This window comes from Periophthalmus magnuspinnatus, chromosome 23 (assembly GCF_009829125.3).
Source record: "Periophthalmus magnuspinnatus isolate fPerMag1 chromosome 23, fPerMag1.2.pri, whole genome shotgun sequence".
NCBI classification, from domain to species: Eukaryota; Metazoa; Chordata; class Actinopteri; order Gobiiformes; family Gobiidae; genus Periophthalmus; species Periophthalmus magnuspinnatus.
Genome location: NC_047148.1, coordinates 13,282,126 through 13,301,098, shown reverse-complemented (window position 1 = coordinate 13,301,098; position 18,973 = coordinate 13,282,126). Strand labels below are relative to the sequence as shown.

General features: G+C 39.1%; 3 protein-coding genes across 4 annotated transcripts in view; 1 reads left to right on the top strand and 2 right to left on the bottom strand.

Annotated features, from left to right (window-relative positions):
- The window catches only part of btbd11a (BTB (POZ) domain containing 11a), an 80,073-nt gene extending 72,296 nt beyond the window's left edge, over window positions 1–7,777 (bottom strand). For both annotated transcript variants that reach the window (XM_033989368.2, XM_055231554.1), the window contains exon 1: window positions 6,687–7,777. In XM_033989368.2, coding sequence (XP_033845259.2) covers window positions 6,687–7,548 — 862 coding nt within the window. In that variant the 5' untranslated portion in view covers window positions 7,549–7,777. The remainder of the gene's footprint in view (window positions 1–6,686) is intronic.
- A 1,279-nt stretch (window positions 7,778–9,056) lies between these two features.
- On the top strand, window positions 9,057–15,801 carry cry1a (cryptochrome circadian regulator 1a). Its single transcript, XM_033989512.2, has 14 exons — window positions 9,057–9,977; window positions 11,800–11,908; window positions 12,382–12,524; window positions 12,631–12,815; window positions 12,901–12,989; window positions 13,065–13,205; window positions 13,280–13,591; window positions 13,677–13,828; window positions 13,959–14,161; window positions 14,306–14,452; window positions 14,545–14,643; window positions 14,720–14,797; window positions 14,908–14,993; window positions 15,141–15,801. Exons 1-13 carry the CDS (start codon window positions 9,820–9,822, stop codon window positions 14,991–14,993), a joined length of 1,902 nt encoding a protein of 633 aa, XP_033845403.1. The 5' UTR covers window positions 9,057–9,819; the 3' UTR covers window positions 15,141–15,801.
- A 53-nt stretch (window positions 15,802–15,854) lies between these two features.
- Window positions 15,855–17,764, bottom strand: LOC117391849 (transcription termination factor 2, mitochondrial-like). The gene is made up of 2 exons (XM_033989774.2): window positions 17,708–17,764; window positions 15,855–17,268 (listed from the first exon to the last, which is right to left on the bottom strand). Exon 2 carries the CDS (start codon window positions 17,250–17,252, stop codon window positions 16,113–16,115), a length of 1,140 nt encoding a protein of 379 aa, XP_033845665.1. The 5' UTR covers window positions 17,253–17,268; window positions 17,708–17,764; the 3' UTR covers window positions 15,855–16,112.
- Between the last annotated feature and the right edge of the window lie 1,209 nt (window positions 17,765–18,973).

The following is an 18,973-nucleotide window of genomic DNA, read 5'->3' as shown; positions in this document are numbered from 1 at the left end:
GGGAAATAGACAGACAGATGATCCTTGGAGTGACAAGAATAGGATTAGAAATGTGTGCGTCAAAGGGGATAATATTTTATGTAGTAAGGGATAAAGTCAGAAAGTCCAGATAGAGAGGGTTTGGACATGATAGTAAATGGCGGCTGTGCCTTGCTGAATGAGAAAGGAACATCCAAAAGGAAAGACATCTGACACTCATAACATAGTGTTGGTTTTGCTTGCAGGTGGGGTTACAAACATAAGCTAATACTCTTTTGTTACTCCCATAAATTGTCATGATTATCTTATTAACACAAAACCAATCAGAAGTTTTTCTCCCTTTCGATGGCACAAAGCCAATGTAAGTAAAGTTGCAGTTCATTATAAAGGTAGTGCTGGGAAGTGGGGCATAATGATGAACTGTTGTTACTAAGGAGACCAGTGTCACCAGAGGATGGGCCAAAACACTGTTATCATGAGGGTGAAAAACAGAGAATTAGAGGAGCATACTTGTGTAGGTGTGCATTGGCATAGCAAATTGAGATCTTATATAAATAAAGTTGGCCTTGAAGCTGGTTCATTTATTTAAAGTGCAAATGGCATATCTCTTTTGTAATTTATGGTTTGATTTGATGAATAACCAACGGGAAAGATGAAACAAGCATTCTTTGCATCACCTTTGTGGAGCAACAATAGAAGCTGAATACAATTAATGTGAAATTACTTCATCATTACACTATGTTGCATTGAGGACAAAGGCTATTGTTCATGATCTTTTGGGATCTAAAAAACATGGTGATATATGTGCGGAAGCTTGGAGTGGATACGACACATAGTGAACTTACTATAGCGTAACTTTAAGGTGAGGTTAAAAAGAAATATCCATGAAAGTATATGAATTGCACTGTGAGCAGGTAATTAAATATGGACTGACAAAGCAAGCAAGTTAGAAAACCGAAGTTAACCTAACTACATAATCTACAAAAACAGGTGGTTTGGTTACTGTCTAAACATAACTTTATTTTGAAAAACATATGCAACACCCTAAATGCATGAGTGACAGTGTGTTCAACCACAACTTCAAAAACCCCTGCAAAAAAAGTCCAAAAAGTTATTTCAGATTTAGTTTCACTTTTTCCTTCTCTCTGTTTGGCAGTTGTAACTTTTAACACATGCGATTTGTCTCAGATAATTAAGCCGTCTATTGATTTTATGATTGTCTTTGTTTCCCTAAAGAGGTCCCTTATGCTCTCTTTCAGACTGATCAATACGTAAAAGGGGAGCAGACTCTTTTATCACTGCACATAAGCACTTAAAGAGCACTCAATAGCTCTGGCTCAGTTAGTATATCGCTACAGTACTTCCCATCTCAAATTTTCTATAAATGTGCAATTTAATTTGCAATAAATTGTTAGTTTTAATTTGATGCCAAGAACAACATTGTACAATCCGTTCATATTTTTTTTTCCCGATTGCTGCAATAAAAAGTCACCAAGCATAAGTGGTTTCCTTGGAATCTCTTTTGCAACAATGATGAAATGAATGTGTCCAGAGATTCACTAGAGCACTGCAGTAAACAAGCTCTTAAGGCGGTTACTGTGTCAGTGTTGTTAGAGGAACTCATTTGGAAAGTTTGCTATAGCTATAAATATATATGCCTTATTTGTGCTCTTGGTCGACTTATAAAAGTTGCACTATGTAACTCTTCAGGTGGAGGGTTGGTCACCAGCTGCTCTCCTTGGAGGTGTTGATTTGCATTAAAAGTTCCAAAGTTTGGCATTAAACTTGTCTAGCATACAGATTATTCACAAGACACCTCCCTCAGGGAGCACATTAACAATCCAAGATTTGTCTTTCAATACAATATATATATAAATACAATATAGATGCTTTATGTTTTATGTTTAATGCCATACTGTGGAACATATTAGACAAAGCAATTACATTTCCATGGAGAAATAGAGATGGCAGGCCCTCAAGAGAAACATTACATAGAGTGCAACTGGAGGCGAAGAGAAAGAGACGGTGCATCTAAAAGGGGAGTACTACATAGTCACCTATTGCATTATTTGAGTCATGGCACCAGATGGTTCCTCCCAGAGCAACCATCCTAATTTCACATGAACACCTGAGAACAGCAACACTCTAGTCATTCAATTCAGTGGTAAACCTGTCTTCCCCATGTTAGTGACTTTCCTGACACAAACATAAAAACACTCATGCTGTTTGTATTTTTCAAACCTACACTTTAAATTTCTGATAGAGTTTTAGAACAGCATTTCACATTTAGGTTAATCTAGTGTTTTTAATAATAGTGTTTTAATTAATTTAATTTATCTGAAACCTATGATTGTTGTGCTTCATGTTTAGGCATTTATTATTGCCAAAAATGCAATGAATATAAATTATACATTTGGAAAACAAGTTATAGTATAGTAGCATAGTATTTGTGAGGGATTTACTAAAGGGTTTACTAAACATCTCTCCTGAGGTGGGCCTGATCAAATGGCAGGAAATTGAGAAAAATACACTATACACAAACTATCTTTGATTTGTTTTTCACGTCAGACAGATAAGTTAATGATTAAATTTATTTACTATTCCTAGCATGTTCCTATGAGTGCATTTGGCATTAATAAACATGTGTTATATTTATATTTATTTGCAATATCTGCCTTTTTAACTCCTCAGAATGTGTTAAAACATCAATTAGGTTGACAGAAATCCCAGATAAAAATGATTACTATCCAAATAAAATCATATGAAAACACTGGCACTGGTCAAGGCTGCTATGACTGCAAATAATGTCATGCATCTCTGAATTTGTGAAGAAAAAAGAAAAAAAAAAAAAAAAAAACTCTTTTAAAATACAAAAAGGGAAATTCAAGTATTACACAAATTTAGACAATACAGTCAGACAAAATGTTGATTGTCAAAAACTGACCTTTCAAGCATGAGTCTAAGTTTGGACATAAGCCCATGAAATGAAAAGCATTTGTGGTTCAAGTTAAGCATTTTTCATCTAGTCTGCAGATTACAAGACACTGGGCAGATGAGTAGGACCAGAGTAATCATGTTGTAGAGTGTCTTATGTGTCACCAACATGAGCGGCCACAAAAAAACAAGCTGGAGTAAAGGTCAAAGACAACCTGAGACACACAAGACTACATGTTTGTTCAGGACTCTCTCACCACTTTCAGAAGAAACAAACGACATCGACACAACTACAAGATCACAACCAGCCGCAGGCTCACAAAAACAGCAGTCACACACACTACAGCAACATGGAACCAGACAGAACACACGCCAGGGGAGGAATGACTACAAATCACTATTTACCAATAAAAGCAAAAACGTCATTACAGCAACAATGGACTGACAATGATGCAGTGGCTCCCCAGTGTTTTCCCACCAACCAGAGGGTAAGCAGTTTGAACCCTGCCCAAGCACTGTGAGTATCAGTGTGATTGTGAGGTAGGGATATATGAGTAAATGCATTACATTGTAAAGAAACTTTCAGTGTGTAGAAAAGCACTTTTCACTAATACAAAGGTTTTAAAAAAGAGTTCATGTGATGTTTTTTGTGATAACATTAAATAAAGGTTACCAAGAATACCCCCAGTACCAACACCACTCTGTACTATGTATGATTTGCTTAGTACTGTGCATTTTGCTCAGATAAACAAATTACACTCCAGCAGTGTGTTGTCAGCATATAAAATAAAGCAGGGGAGGATAATGAGGAGAGAGGGAAGTTGATGCCTGTTATATTTTTATAAAAACTCTCCTTGCTCCTGATGGAACAGAGAAAATTATCTGACCTGCTTCAATTTAATAAAAAAAATTTGCATTTTTAGTCTAATTATATACATTTCTTATTAGTACAATGGCAAACTATCCCTAGCTAGCCAAAACTAATTCATGTAAAAACAAATAAATAAATTAAATTAAATTAAACAAAAACAATAGAAGAAGATATTATTTGGTCAATACTCAAATCACAAACTATTCTGTATCCAAACAGTTAGGAAGCACCTAAAGAGTTTAAAACCTCAAATCTTGCAAACCCAGCTTGCAGCATGAGGTAAGCTTTTCAAATTAGATCTAGAAGTACATAATTCAGGGCTTTCTGGGGACATGACACTGACTTAAATTCCTTTCTTGGAGACTGTTTATAACATTAATCAGTTACTATTTGCCTATACCTAAACCCTATAACCTTAATCTAATAATAAAAAAAATAACATCATGGGGACCTGATTTTGTCCTCATAAGGGAGCTAGATCCCCCATGGCCCCTACATTTTAGACCATACGATGTGATAAATATCCGCTCACTAACAGATAATAAGGTCAGCATTTTATCTTTCTCATTGTGCTACCTGAATTACTTCTGTGTAATGTCGTTGATATCTTAATCTGTAATGGAATTGTTTCAGCCTATCCACAGACGTGTGAAGTAAGCTGGCCTGCGGTGTTGAGTATATTTCTCTTGCAGGACTATAACGAGAAAACAGCCCCCACGGCTCTTAGTGCCCAACGCATCTTGATCACAACATGCTGTCATGAAGCAGCATAGTATAAAGCATTAAATATGAATGGAAGAATTACTATCTTTGTTCAGTACCGCTCCCTGGTGTTTCCAGTGGTTAGGTCTTAATCATAATGAATGGCAAATACGCTCAAGTGTTAATGAGAAGGAGCTAGTAATTATATCTCTGAGGGAGTTATACCAATACCACTGTGGCACCTCAGCCAACTAACACTCAAACCCACGCTCTCCTCCTACTACGCCTGCATGTCAGTGATGCTGTATCCTCGTTCTGCATTGGACCAACTTCGGAAAATGGAAATAAGTTTCTGAAGACTTAAAATGACTTTAAATATGAATACAATTTTGGTCCCTTTCTCCCAGATGACACATTTGCTTCTGAACTCTATAATTACCCAAATCTGCAATAATCAGCCAAGTTGCAGTTTTTGACATTTTATAATATTTGTAGAATTGATATTTTTAGATGATTCGATTTTGCGGTCAGTACAGAATTACGTGTGTGAACTGAAGACCATAGCCTACTTCCCTATATGTTTAAAGCTTATGTTCTAAATTTTCAGAAGCAGGACTCCACCTCTCCCACACCTCTTACTATCCCTACCCTATTTGCACCCGCTCCATCTTCTCCGTCATCTCGTTTCCATGCATTTCCGTCCCACCCCTTGTGTATTTCTCATTTATTCAATGTAGGTGACTGTGGCTCAGTGGTAAACGCACTCATCAACTAACCCGATTTGAGGTTGGCAGTTCAGACCCTGCTTGGACCATACGTCTCTTCCCTTATGCTCCAGTGTCAAATGCCCATGGCTACAATCCTGCATGTTCATTACGATGCACTGACCTGTCCAAATAAACTAAACAATAATAATAATAGGCATAGGTACAAGAGGAAATACAAAGGCCAGAGAGCTGATCACCTCTGCAAAAACCCAATAGTAACCTTCAGACATCACCACATCTGCCACAATCACTGTCTTCATGCAATAAATAAATAAGTCTTTCTTTCCTTTACGAGATTATTATCCTTGTCCACAGAACTTTACTTCACAACAGGATATTCCTAATTCTTCCAGAAACCATGATAAATAGATAATCTGTGTTATTAATTCACCAGTTACGCCAGAAAACACACTAACTTGGCTGATGCTGACTTCTACCCACAAGATATGGCAGGGTGGAAAGGAGTGGGAACATGAAATTACCAAGACAAAAAAAAAAAAAAAAATCTATCATTCGTGGCTTTGCAGTCTTTAAACCAGAATGACAGCAATCTGTCGCTGCATCTGTGAGTTCACCTCAATAAGGGAAATGTTCACAGAATGGACAACAAAGCTTTTGGCTGTTTTGTGTTTCTGTTTGTGGATTGTTGAATAAAAAGAGGAGCAAATATGCAAACAACACATCAAAGCAAAACATTGCATGACCATTTGACCAGACAAAATCTAGTGAGAACATCTTAACATTTAGAGGTGCAGGCCTTGGGTAGCAACTTGCACTCATTTCATTTTAAGATTAGTTTCCTTTCTGCTCTATAAGGACAACCGGAAAGGGTTATCTAAAGGGAGGAGAGACAGCAGAACAATAGTTTGTAAGTGCGTCTAGTGGGAAAGCAAAAGGAACAATGCACATTGATTGAAATAGATGAAATAGTTGTTTTGAATTGTTGGATATTGATTGTTGAAACAAATGAATGAAGCTAAAATGCTTTTACCAGCAAATTTGGCATTGCAATGTGAGAGCAATCAAGGCAAACATTGATTTTCCATTAGGTATCCCTGTTAATGTATGCTGTAGATGCATCATAACACCAAGACCTGAGGAGCGTGTCAAAGCTCATTCAGGTCAATTTTTCAACATGTTCAAGACCAAGGCCTACACATTTTAAAATGCTAGGGCTTTAGATCATTAATTATAGCCGCCAGTTCAGTGTAAACACAGTATCCTCCACGCTCCCAGATGCGTCATGATTGTAGGACACACATTTTATTGTTGGCTCTCGATGTTTCTTCCAGGCTAAACTCCACAGTGTCATGTGCTGCTCAATGCAAGTGTTTCATAGTTTAGCAGAATTTTAAATAATGGTGTCAGTGGGGGGCGAGGTGTATAGCTGTGTGGACTTGCATGAATGACACTTTATTTGGGGTTTCACTCACCACTGGAGTTCTTGCCGCAAATTAGGTGCTGGTAGGGCTGCAGAAGACCCCAGATCTCAGAATCACTGTTGATTGCTTGCTCCAGTGACTCAAGCGAAAATTTGGGGATGCCGTTGTCTCTCTCCAACAGCGCGCTGCGCAGTACTCGGCTGAACACGTCTCGGAATAGACTCTCCATGCATGCAGCGAGGTAAATAGCTGCATGCTCGTGGATCCTCAGAGCCACGCGACTATCCACCATCCACCTGAAGAACTTCCCCACGGAGAAGACGAGCCCGCAGCGCGCGGACTTGCCTCGGCTGAACTTGTCGCCAGTGGTCATGTTGTAGAGTGATAGTGCGCTCACCGCTGCTGTGATACAGTTTACAGAAATTGTCCAGGACAGTACCATCTTAATGGCACTCTGGATCTCATGCTTGGTGCACTTGGCATAGCGCAAGCTCAGGCGCTGTGCTTCGCGGGCCACCCGCACGAGCGCGCGGCTGATAAGAGCTGAGAGGCGAGCCAAGACCTCAGGTGGTAGGCTCCCAGCCATCAAAGTCTCATCCTTCCCCAGCGCACCCTCCACCTCACCCAGGCTCCATGGCACGTCGTCCAGCTCGGGGAGCTTGGCACTCTGGCCCGAGCACTCCAGTATCTCCGTGTCCTCCGCCAGGACTGTGTTGACCGTGTCCAAACTGTTGTGTCTGCTGTGCATAGATTCTGTCAGATGCCAGCAGTTGCCCCCATGCAAGGACTGATGCGTGTCGGAGCAGCACAGCGACACGCTGGATGACCTGACCGAGTCCGCAGCTCCACCATAACCAGAATCCAGAGTTAGATCCTCCAGCGTCCTCACGACTGTTTTACCCTTGCCTGCCATAACTGCACCGCATACTGTTAGGTATGCAGGGAACACCGTTCAAAGTCACAAACTCGTCTAATTGCCCTCTCTCGACAAGCTCCTATTGTTTCTCAAATAAAACAAAAAACCCACAAACAAGATTCTTTGGCGAATTACTGATGAATGAAATGAATTTTCTCTTCGTTCATCCACAAGTTTGCACGAGTAACCTGTGCACGCACAAATCTCAGCGCTTACTGCAACAAGCTCAGCATGGCTCACTGTGAGGGGAGGAGGTGCCTTTATACAAACCAATCCGCATGTCCCACAACCATGACTGACACGGACAATAGGCTTCACCTTAGGTTTGGTTCAGTAACAGGTTGTGTTCACATTAATAAATCAACTGTTTTAATTAACATGAAAAAGACTAATTAAGATTAAGTAACAGAAATCAATAGTGTCACGGTGAGAGACGTGTAGGTTACTAATTTATCTGTTCTCCTCGGCACAACTGGACCAAGCAGCTGTGACAGAGGTTTTTTTCTTTCTGCATGACACTGCACAATTTCCAATGCTCAAAATAAGGCATAACCTAAATAATGCAAAAAAATAAAAATAAAAAATAATAATAAAAAATATATTATTTGGAAAAGCTTTGCACGCCGTAGTACGACGTGAATCCCACAGTAAGTGTCTCCTTCGTCACTAACAGCGTGCTCTTGGCTGACTCAGGTGAAGAGTGATGGTGGGCAGCTGTCATAGCCTCAACATTAACTCTATGGTTCGGAAATCTCTCTTGATGAGACTTGTTGCCTAGTAACTGCAAAACAGGATCAGGAGCCGTTCATTGCATGTTGATGATACATTTTCAGGTCATTTTTAAACTTCGATAGTCAACATTGTTGGAGTGCTTGTATAATTTTCTGTTGGCCTATAGCTTAAATATTTCTATTAGACCATTTAGAATGATGTAGCATCTAGGTTTTTTTTGGCTGTCTCTTAAGTGGGCTATCTATGAGGCAAAACGTAGCATATTAAAAAAGGAAGAAAAAGAAGAAGCCTATGGATTCCTGTATATGTGATGTTGCATGTGGTTAGAGCGCCACCTTGTGTCAAAGTGGCCCATTTTGTCATCTTGACTAATCGCTTTTGTTGACACATCTAGGCGGTAGCGCACCCTTTTCCACTCAGAAAGTAAGGTTCTATTGTGTCGTTTTACGTGGGCTAATTTCAGTCAGGGTAAGTACAGCCACAAGTCTACTGCAACAAACAAAGACATTCATTAGCACAGTGAACGTACTAGTACCTATACGGTCTAATTAAAGATGAGTTATCTACATAGAAATAAGGGAATTTGATTTTGGAAGTAAATCTGGCTACTTATTACTTTAGGTGTAAGACTTTTTTTAATTTATTTTTTGTTACAATTTAGGTATGAGACATGGATCAACGTATGAGACAAACTGAGCGCAGAGCACGCCGCAAAAACGTGACTACGCTGGACGAACGCTGCGCTGTTGTGTCCAATCAGAAGAGAGGACGCTGCGTGCGTGAGCAGCAGAGGCGGACTCAGGCGGAGGTACGGCGCAGAGGCTGAGGAGCTATTCGTGGAGGCAGAGGATATTTTTTATCTAACATAACCTTAACACAATCTACACGTGGAGGCGAGAGAAAGAAAGACGTTTATGAAGCTAAGTATTTGAACAGATCAACAGGGCAGCATATTCGGTAGCTTTTCTGTGGCATTTTTTTAATTTACATAACACCTTATCCCCGGTGTGTGCGTCGGCAAATCTGCTACAGTATAGGTCTGAGAGGAAGCGACCTTTACAAAACATCTGATAGATCTCTCAATTGTTCATACTAGGCCTCTCATTCGAGTATACGACCAATATACAGTTGACCGTATGTATCTTGATAGATGCATTTTTACTATTCAGATAAACAAGTTATACAACAAAATGGCCTATTGCTTTTTCCTGTGAGCGGTCCTAAAGCCCGCCGTGTTCACAGCTGCAGCGCCGCCGTGGGTCCCGCGCTGTCTCACACACAAATGCTTCGCTCGCCAAAGGCTTTCAAATTCTTCGACATTATGGAAAAGATACTGTTAGAGCAAGGTTAATTACAAATACTCCTGTCAGTTAGGGTGTTTAGACGTAAGTGTTTTTTTTTTTAACTCCAAATCTTCAAGTTGCCTTGTGCTGAATATCGCCTGCAAGAAACCCTGAAGCCAGAAAAACCAACGGAGTGACCAAAAACAGACTTCTGACATAATTCTTAAAGAAAACGGATTTATCCAACTAAGTAATGGTCATTAATACGGTCCATTGGTTCAGGAAGGGACTGCGGCTCCACGACAATCCGTCGCTCAAGGATTCTCTGTTGGGAGCGGACACTGTGCGCTGCGTCTACATCCTTGACCCCTGGTTCGCCGGCTCCTCTAACGTGGGGATCAACAGGTGGAGGTGAGCAGACTTTAACTTACACGTGCTTCTATTATGATAGGCTATTGTACTTATTACAAGCCTATTACATCAGTAGGTTATAAGTATGTTAATCCAAATGCGTCTTTTTAAACATGTAGGCAACATTTTCTTTCAAATTTTGCCAAGTTTCCTCAACCGAATCATGACTTTGTGACTGGATCAAATCTTGTGCTGTCATGTCCCGTCCTGTTTTTATTTTTATCCAGCCATTAACAAAAAATGATCATCAACTTCCACATGACCACAAAAAACCTTCATTGGCATATTATAGCATATTTTACTCTTTTTTGTGTATAAAACCTTTTACATGATTGATCTTTTTGAATGTAATACTGTCATTTATTGATCAGTAGGTTTGACAAAAACTGCTTGTGGCAACTTGGTGAGGCTTGCTATGTCCTACATGTGATAAGACAGCAACAGTTAGTAGTTTTACAGAAGTTTACGGTTGTTGGGCCTTTGTGTGTAGTCTGATAACCTCTATGTGAGCCAAGGTTTGCACAGCAGTGTGTTTTTCTCAGCATTGCACATAGCAGAGGATTCAAAATACATCCATGTTATGGCTGATGAATGGTTATGTAACCTTCTGTAATACTCAGCAGCCACAGACTAAATATTTTTACTATAAATGCTCAAACTGTATGCATTAATAAATACACTGAGAGGCATGGACAGGCTCAACCTCCTTGTGGCGTAAATGTATTTCAATGGGCAAAATGAGTTACAAAACAGACATAATCTCTATAACTTTCCCAGCCCCCACATCTTTCTGCTTGCAGCATCTGGGTCAGTGTGTTAGCAGAAAACCCTCCACTCAGTTCTGACCTACTTTTCCACTGCAATCTGCTACACACCTAAACAATCTCCTCTCAGTGAAATAACCATAGTGAAACCAGGGGTGAAGTAGATTACTATTTTACTGTCTGTGCTTTGTGAGCGGTGATGGTGCTAAACAAACAATGAAGTGTGACATCAAAGGTTTTGACTGGGTGGCTTTGTACTAAATGGCCATTATGAAAATCTAATGAGCAGTTTCCCTGTTTGTACAGAGCTTGGGGACGTAGGAGTGCTCATTTCAAGATTTAAAAGTCAGGAAGAAAAAGTTAAAGCACAACACAATTACTAGCGCCATTATAGGCTGCATGGTGGGCCAAATCTTTATGTGGCTTTGAAAGCTTTGTCTTGATTTAAATTGTATTTTTACTTATTGTTAGGTAATGGTCTATTTATCAATTGTTCACACAACACCAGTGATTCTAGCTCTAGCAAAAGTGTAAGTAAAGGTAAGAGTAAAATTGTACAGGAAGCCTCCACCTACAAACTTTGGTTTCTATAGCAACCACACAGGAAACACCACATTACTGCCACTTAATTAGGATCCTTTTGAGTTCCCTAAATTAAATTCATTGGATGAGTTCTGTGTTAGCCAGATATAAAGTATTTTTATACAAGGCGTGGATAAGGTCAGCGAATACATAAAAGCAGTTTGAGACATTGAACAAATAAACAGGTCTTGACATTTATTTTCCACAGCCATGCCCATTATTACCTAAGTTGTTCTAACTGTGACGTCAAAGCCATGTGTAAAGATTGACTCATGTTTTACCAGGATTAGTGGCTTTACTTTTTAGAGCCAAAAGCATAACTGCATCCAGTTTTATAGTTAAATGAGACAATATTCTCTAAAATATAGAGTTATTGCATATTAGTGCATTAATTTCTTAGGAAATTCTTTTGTGTGTTTTTTGTGTGGCATACCTTTGTAAATGACACTTTATGTCTCATTGTAATATTCTTACAGGTTCTTACTGCAGAGTCTTGAGGATTTGGATTCCAGCCTTCGTAAATTAAACTCTCGTCTGTTTGTGATTCGAGGCCAGCCCACTGATGTCTTTCCCAGACTTTTTAAAGTAAGTTGCATCTGTATATATGCTTAAATGAGCAATAGGACAATGATTAGTTGACTAATTGTGACTTGTGGACTTTGAAAAGATTTGTATTTTGTTTGTCGTAATCATTATCTGTTCTATAGACTCTAAAATACATACAAAAAGGCTGTTTTTTTGTAACAAAGACAGAGGCATTATTAAATCCAAATGAGAAAAAAGGATCAAAATTAGAAAGTTAGAAAATATTTCAAATTTTTATCAGTAGTATATTGGATTCATACATATACTTTACCTCGAAGCCTTCAGTCACCATATTTCACATACTTTTATTTGTTTAAAAAAATTCTGCTTAAAAAAGTCTCAGTGTTCAATAAAAAATATTGTTTGACTAGTTGACTAATCGGAAAAATCATCATTGACTAGTCCACTGCTAAAATAGTTGTTAGTTAGCAATACCAAATTTTTAGCTATAATAGCTGTTTTTTATCTTTTAGGAATGGAAGATTTCTCGTCTGTCCTACGAGTATGATTCTGAGCCATTTGGAAAAGAGCGAGATGCAGCTATTAAAAAGCTGGCCACTGAGGCTGGAGTGGAGGTGACAGTGTGCGTCTCTCATACACTCTATGATCTGGACAAGTAAGGTTACCTTTTAGTTTTAAATATAATATAAAATATAATAAAATAATAAATATGTAATGTGCATTTGTGTATTCTGTGTACCTTTTTTTAATTTACTCTGAAGGATTATAGAGCTAAATGGAGGTCAGTCGCCCCTCACATACAAACGTTTCCAGACCCTCATCAGTCATATGGACGCAGTCGAAGTCCCTGTAGAAACCATAACAGCTGAGGTCATGAGCAAATGCACTACACCACTCTCTGAAGACCATGATGATAAGTTTGGTGTTCCGTCTCTGGAAGAGCTTGGTGAGTAAATATTCCGAGGCCCCTTAAACAAAAAGCCACATTCAATCTAAATTGTTTTTAGTAAATGTTCATACATAATTTGCAGGTTTCGATATTGAGGGGTTGTCTTCAGCTGTGTGGCCAGGAGGTGAGTCTGAGGCCCTCACCCGGCTTGAGAGGCATTTGGAGAGAAAGGTCAGTAAAATCGTAAATTAGTATAATTTAGAAAATAGAAATAAATGCTTTAATGTGGAATTCCTTTGTTAACAGGCATGGGTCGCCAATTTTGAACGACCTAGAATGAATGCTAACTCACTCCTTGCCAGCCCAACAGGCCTCAGTCCCTACCTACGTTTTGGATGCCTCTCCTGCCGACTTTTCTACTTTAAACTCACTGATCTTTACAGAAAGGTACAGAAGAAACTAAGTAGGGTTATTGAATGATTAAATGTGTTCTCATTGTGAACATTCACTTTTCTGTATAGGTAAAGAAGAACAGCTCGCCTCCTCTTTCACTCTATGGCCAGCTGCTTTGGCGAGAGTTCTTTTATACAGCAGCCACCAACAACCCCTGCTTTGATAAAATGGAGAGCAACCCCATTTGTGTTCAGATTCCTTGGGATCGCAACCCAGAAGCACTGGCCAAGTGGGCGGAGGGCCGAAGTGGATTCCCCTGGATTGATGCCATCATGACCCAGCTCAGACAGGAGGGATGGATCCACCACCTGGCCAGACATGCGGTGGCCTGCTTTCTGACCAGAGGAGACCTGTGGATCAGCTGGGAGGAAGGCATGAAAGTCAGCATCGTCAAAACAGTATTAAAAATAATACATTTGTATACTATGCTACTGATACACTTCTTTGTCGTGTTTTTTTGTGCAGGTGTTTGAGGAGCTATTGCTGGATGCTGACTGGAGTGTGAATGCAGGCAGCTGGATGTGGCTCTCCTGTAGCTCCTTCTTTCAGCAGTTCTTCCACTGCTACTGTCCTGTGGGGTTTGGTCGACGCACAGATCCAAACGGAGATTACATAAGGTGTGCAAACTAATTTATTACAATTTTAATATGATTTGAATAGTGAATTCCCTCTAACTCACTCAAATGAATTAATTCTTATGAATTAATTTCAACTGACCATCCTAATGTGTTTCTTTTTTTTACTCAGACGCTATCTGCCGATTCTCAGAGGATTTCCTGCCAAGTATATTTATGATCCTTGGAATGCACCAGAGACTGTTCAAAAGGCCGCCAAATGTATCATTGGAGTGCATTATCCCAAGCCCATGGTTCATCACGCTGAGGCCAGCCGTCTCAATATTGAGCGAATGAAACAGATCTATCAACAGCTGTCCTGTTACAGGGGCCTCGGTAAGGACTCAGGTTTATGCTTTGTTAACAGAAGTGGCTTGTACAAATGCTCTTGAAATATGCATTTTCACTTACCTACACTGTTTGTTATGCATCTGAAACTGAAACATTATCAGACTTGTATTCATCTTTATGACTACATAGGTTTGTTGGCAACTGTTCCATCAAATTCCAATACCACAAGTAATGGAACCACCAATGAAAATGACAACAGCAATGGAAAAAGGAATGCAGAGGGATCCCTGGATGTGTGTTATGGTGAGGCTACACCTGCTTCTGCAGCTTCAAGTGGTAAGTATAATCTGTACTCTATAGTGTGCATGGTTTCTCTTGTATAGGTATTGACTACTGTGCGCTAAAACAATTGAATTATCTTTTCTCAGGGTATCAAATGTCAGTTCACCACCAGGGGGACTGGCAAAGTGGTGCAAGGATGTATCTACAAAGTGACGCTCAAACCAGCAACTCTACAACTCTGCAGGGTGAGTATTCTGTAAAATGTGTTACTTTTAACTTATCTGACTTTGATATTTTACTATGTCACTGTTTATCTCAAAGGGTATGCAAGTGTAGGGCCCGGTATGGTGTGTTACAGTCAAAGCTCAAAGGATGCTCTTGCCCCTGTTGTTCAAAAAGGTGAGTTAATGAAACCGTGATTCTTATGTTTGTTTTAAAAGAATGTAAATTTAAGGCAAATTAATGCCATTTTGCTAAATAAACAGTTAAATGATATGTGCTTTTCCCAGGGCCTGAACACCGCTCTCAAATAAGTGGAAAAAGACCAAATGAAGATACTGGAAACACTAAAGCCTCAAAAGTCCAGAGGCACTAGGTTAGTAACTTAACAATTTCTTTCACAATGGTTTAATGCACAGTGTATGTTTTTTACGGTGACTTTTCTCAATAAGAGCGCATGTTGCAAAAAAATTATGTATTGTATGCAAGTATGAATAGTCTTTCATTTCTGTATTTCTTTCAGGTGTTCACTACCCATTGGGTCCAACCTCGTGAAGCACAGCTGTGTGAAAATATCCTCGACAGAAAACTGGTCAATTGTTTTCTACTTTTTAATGTAAAGACTGTATATTCTGATATGGATTTTATCCAAACAAGACTGAAGAGGCTGCCACTCCAGGCTTACTCTTTGGTTGATCATTTTCAACTCAAAATGTGTATATATTGAATTTGCTAATTTTCGGCTCACATACAACGTGTATATATTTGGATATTGTATGTGTGTTTTCTTTTTGTGTAGCATAGACCTATTATATTTTTGATATGACAGTTGGTGAGTTTTTGTTCCCTAAAGTTTTCCATCGATGAACAACTTATAAACAGTCCTTTATTTACAACAACACCCGTTTCCCTAACAATGCGACTCATGATGCAGCTGTACAGAATATCCACTCCACATCAGTTGCCCCTGTGATTTCTCCAGTGTATCTAACAGAAGTGTTGTCTCTATATCTGAGTGCTTGTCAAATGGTTTAAATCCCTCTACACTCATTACTATATATCTTTATGACTTCACAGTTAACTAAATCAGTCTTGTCAATAGTCATCCAGTCACACAAGAACATTATCATGTTTCCTCCATAAAAAATGTTAAAACAAGTTTCAATAAATATTATTGATATTGATATTATATACGGGTATGTTCGTTTTTCTTATGAAATAATAGTTGTGACACTAGCCCATTACACGGTATTTATTAAAGTGTTAAATTAACCAAAGATGGAGAGTTTAACATTTAATGACATTTTACAAAACTGCTTCACAAGTGAAAAAATGATACTAATACATCATTCTATTCTGGATAGACTTTGTCAATTTGTGGAACACTTGGTAAGGCTTTAAAACTTAATTTGTGTAATGATTCCATATAAAACACAATGCATTTATAACAGAATGTTGATGCTGCTGTTTTATAAAATTGTAAAAAATATATTGGTCACTCCTCTACAGATCGTAGAGGAGTAGCAGTGTTTACCATTGTCTTCTGATGTCTTTGTTGCAGCATACCACAGATCATGTCAAAGTCTCTCTTTGATCCCACAATTATGTCCAGGTTCCCACTATGGATGTCATACCCACAGGAGGACAGCTTATGCATTCGGTACAGCACCATCTGAGTGGTCAACTCCAGGACAGCAGGACAGTCTTTGATCTGCTCTGCATTCAGTCCTATGTCCATTAACCCATAGAACCGCTGCACTAGAGTGGGCACGGAGAGAGAAAGTATGGCAGGACAGCAGAGTACTATTTGTTTTAACTCCTCTTTGGAACAGTCTAGGACTTGTTCGAAAAAGGACAGTGCCTGGTGCATGGTCTCTGGTTGCAGCTCTGGGATAGAGGCTCTGAGACGGGAGACCACACCAAGTATCTCCTCTTTTGTGAACCCCTGGTCTGTAAGGAAGCATAGACCATCTCTCCAGGCTGCAGCAGGCCACAGCAGGACAAAGGGGTTGTGGCCAAGGAGTTTTTGCAGCCAGACTTTAAGGTTACATTCATCTCCGCCAAGTTCCAGATATGTTTCTCTTAATGTGTGGATCACTTCCTTATTCCTCTGGACAGGCTGACTGAAGCTCTGAGGAGCACTGGCCATCACTTTACCAATGATTCTTTTACACAAGCCAAGACTCTGGAGATAAACAATGTTGGCACGCTGGTTTTCATGATGAGACATCATGAAGAAGGCCGCAGGGAACTTCTCAATAATACTGATCAACTCACGGTCACTCGCACATACAGACATCCACAGGTTTTTCTGCTCTTTGATGTCATGTGGATGGCACAGTATTGCTTCGGGATGGTTTTGCAGAATTGAGGCAATTAAAGAAGGATCTGCACCCATTTCTCTTAGCATGCCTGCAGTTTCACTAACATATGCTGATGTTTCTGATAACACCCAGCTTTTAAACTTGCGCACCTTGCCTATGTCTACAGAGAGTTTGTAGAGAGCCTCAATTGTGTGAGGGTTTTCCAGTCTGCTGTTGGTGGAGGTCACTTTAGAGAAAGGTGCCACAGGGGTGAGAGAGAATTTTATTCTCTGGCAGTATGTGCACAAAGAGGCAGTGGTGACACGCAACATTGTGCCAGTAGCACATCTGAAACACAGAAAGAGAGGGATAGTAATAGAAGGCAACAAAAAAACTAACTTTATTATTATTTTTTATTTCATGCAACCAACCAAAACATTATTTTAGTCCCAGACTGACATACCATTATCAGTCACACATTTTTTCAGTCATTTCAGCACCATAATAATTGTTGGTGTAAAATATTTGTACATGTGACTGATAGTAACTTTAGAGCTATATAATAATGTAGATACTATTGTAGTCAATGGCTCAGGCAGTGATACAATCAAGGAGAACACAGTGTACAGAATGCACCCATGAGATGTACATGCTGTACGTATGTTGTTCTCTACGAAAAATATTGTTTCCCTCATAGGATACAGACCATAAGAAGGGCTACAAAATGTAAATATGCACACAAAATCTATGTATTTATGTAAACAGAAAATAAGTAAAATCGGTTTACCAGCTGTCGTCCCAGTGCACAACCGCCACTTGAGCTGCTGAGCTCCGTCGTATGAACACACCCACACTGGCACCCTGTGCTTTCATAACAAGAGGCAGTGAGGGGCGGAGTTCAGACGTGGCGCACATGAGCTGCACGTGACAAGGAAAGCCCCATCAGAGAGGCGTGGAAAGGATGGAGTCAGGAGGACACCTTTAGCCATTGAGTATAAGATACAAATGGAGTTTAGATAATGCCATTGTATCCGTATAGACTAAACAGCAACTACTCACTCTAATACTAGGGAAATTAAGATTATAAATAAATAAATAAAAAAAATTAAGAAGATTATAAAGCATGAGTACAATAGTAAGCTACATTTATTGTTCTATAGTAGTAGTATCAGACATTTCTATGGGTCTACTCTAATGTATTAAGTAGTCGAATTATTCATTAGATCTACAAGTTCTTTAGAAGTAAAACATTTAGTATCGTACGTTAACCACAAGAGGTCGCTCTCCCATCACGAGTGTGAGCTTTATGTGGTTAAGTGGTTTTATCAGGGCACTAGGAACTGAGACAATTTTAGCTCAAGTAAGGCGGTACCTACGGTACAGTCTGTGTATGTGTAGTATTGCTTTTGTGCGTGTTATGTTCTGCAGTTTTAATACTTTACCCAAACGAATTTCCTTCTGGGACAATAGAGTGTTTGATTGACTGACGTTCAAAATGAAGCAGTATAACCTTAAATGATGCAACTACATACTTTTACACCAATTATTTTCTACAAATAACTTAAACATTTTTGGCTGAAAAATTTTCTTGGTGACGCTTTCAGAAAAGTTAACTTTTTTATTTTTTTATTTTATTTTATTTGTATTTTTGTTTGTTTGTTTGTTTATTTTCAATATAATGCCAGTAATAGTGCAAAGTTCTAGATGTGCTTGATATTAGTGAAAGAAATATTATGCACAGAAGTTGGTATTTTCTGCACACCCAAAGTCAGATTTTGGAGGTGATACTGGTGAAGTGTTCACATCTTTATGAAAATATAAAACATTACGAAATAACTGTATTTATTAATGGATAAAGAGGCTAGAAATGAATATCATGTAAGTATGGTGTAGAGGCATGGGCTTTTGTATTCATGCTGACTAACCAAACATTTTGGCTTGCTCCAAATGTGTGACATCAAACCATGCTTAACACATCTGAAAAGTACTTTAATAGTTATGAGCTGGATAGTGGAAGCATGCAGTCCTTCAGAACAATGTTCAAGTCAAAATG

Excerpts from the sequence above, each read along its gene's own strand:
- cry1a (XM_033989512.2), top strand. The coding sequence starts at position 9,820 with ATGGTCATTAATACGGTCCATTGGTTCAGGAAGGGACTGCGGCTCCAC. Across the intron at positions 12,525-12,630 it reads ACACTCTATGATCTGGACAA|GATTATAGAGCTAAATGGAG; the intron begins GTAAGGTTACCT and ends TTTACTCTGAAG. Across the intron at positions 13,829-13,958 it reads CCAAACGGAGATTACATAAG|ACGCTATCTGCCGATTCTCA; the intron begins GTGTGCAAACTA and ends TTTTTTACTCAG.
- LOC117391849 (XM_033989774.2), bottom strand. The coding sequence starts at position 17,252 with ATGTTGCGTGTCACCACTGCCTCTTTGTGCACATACTGCCAGAGAATA.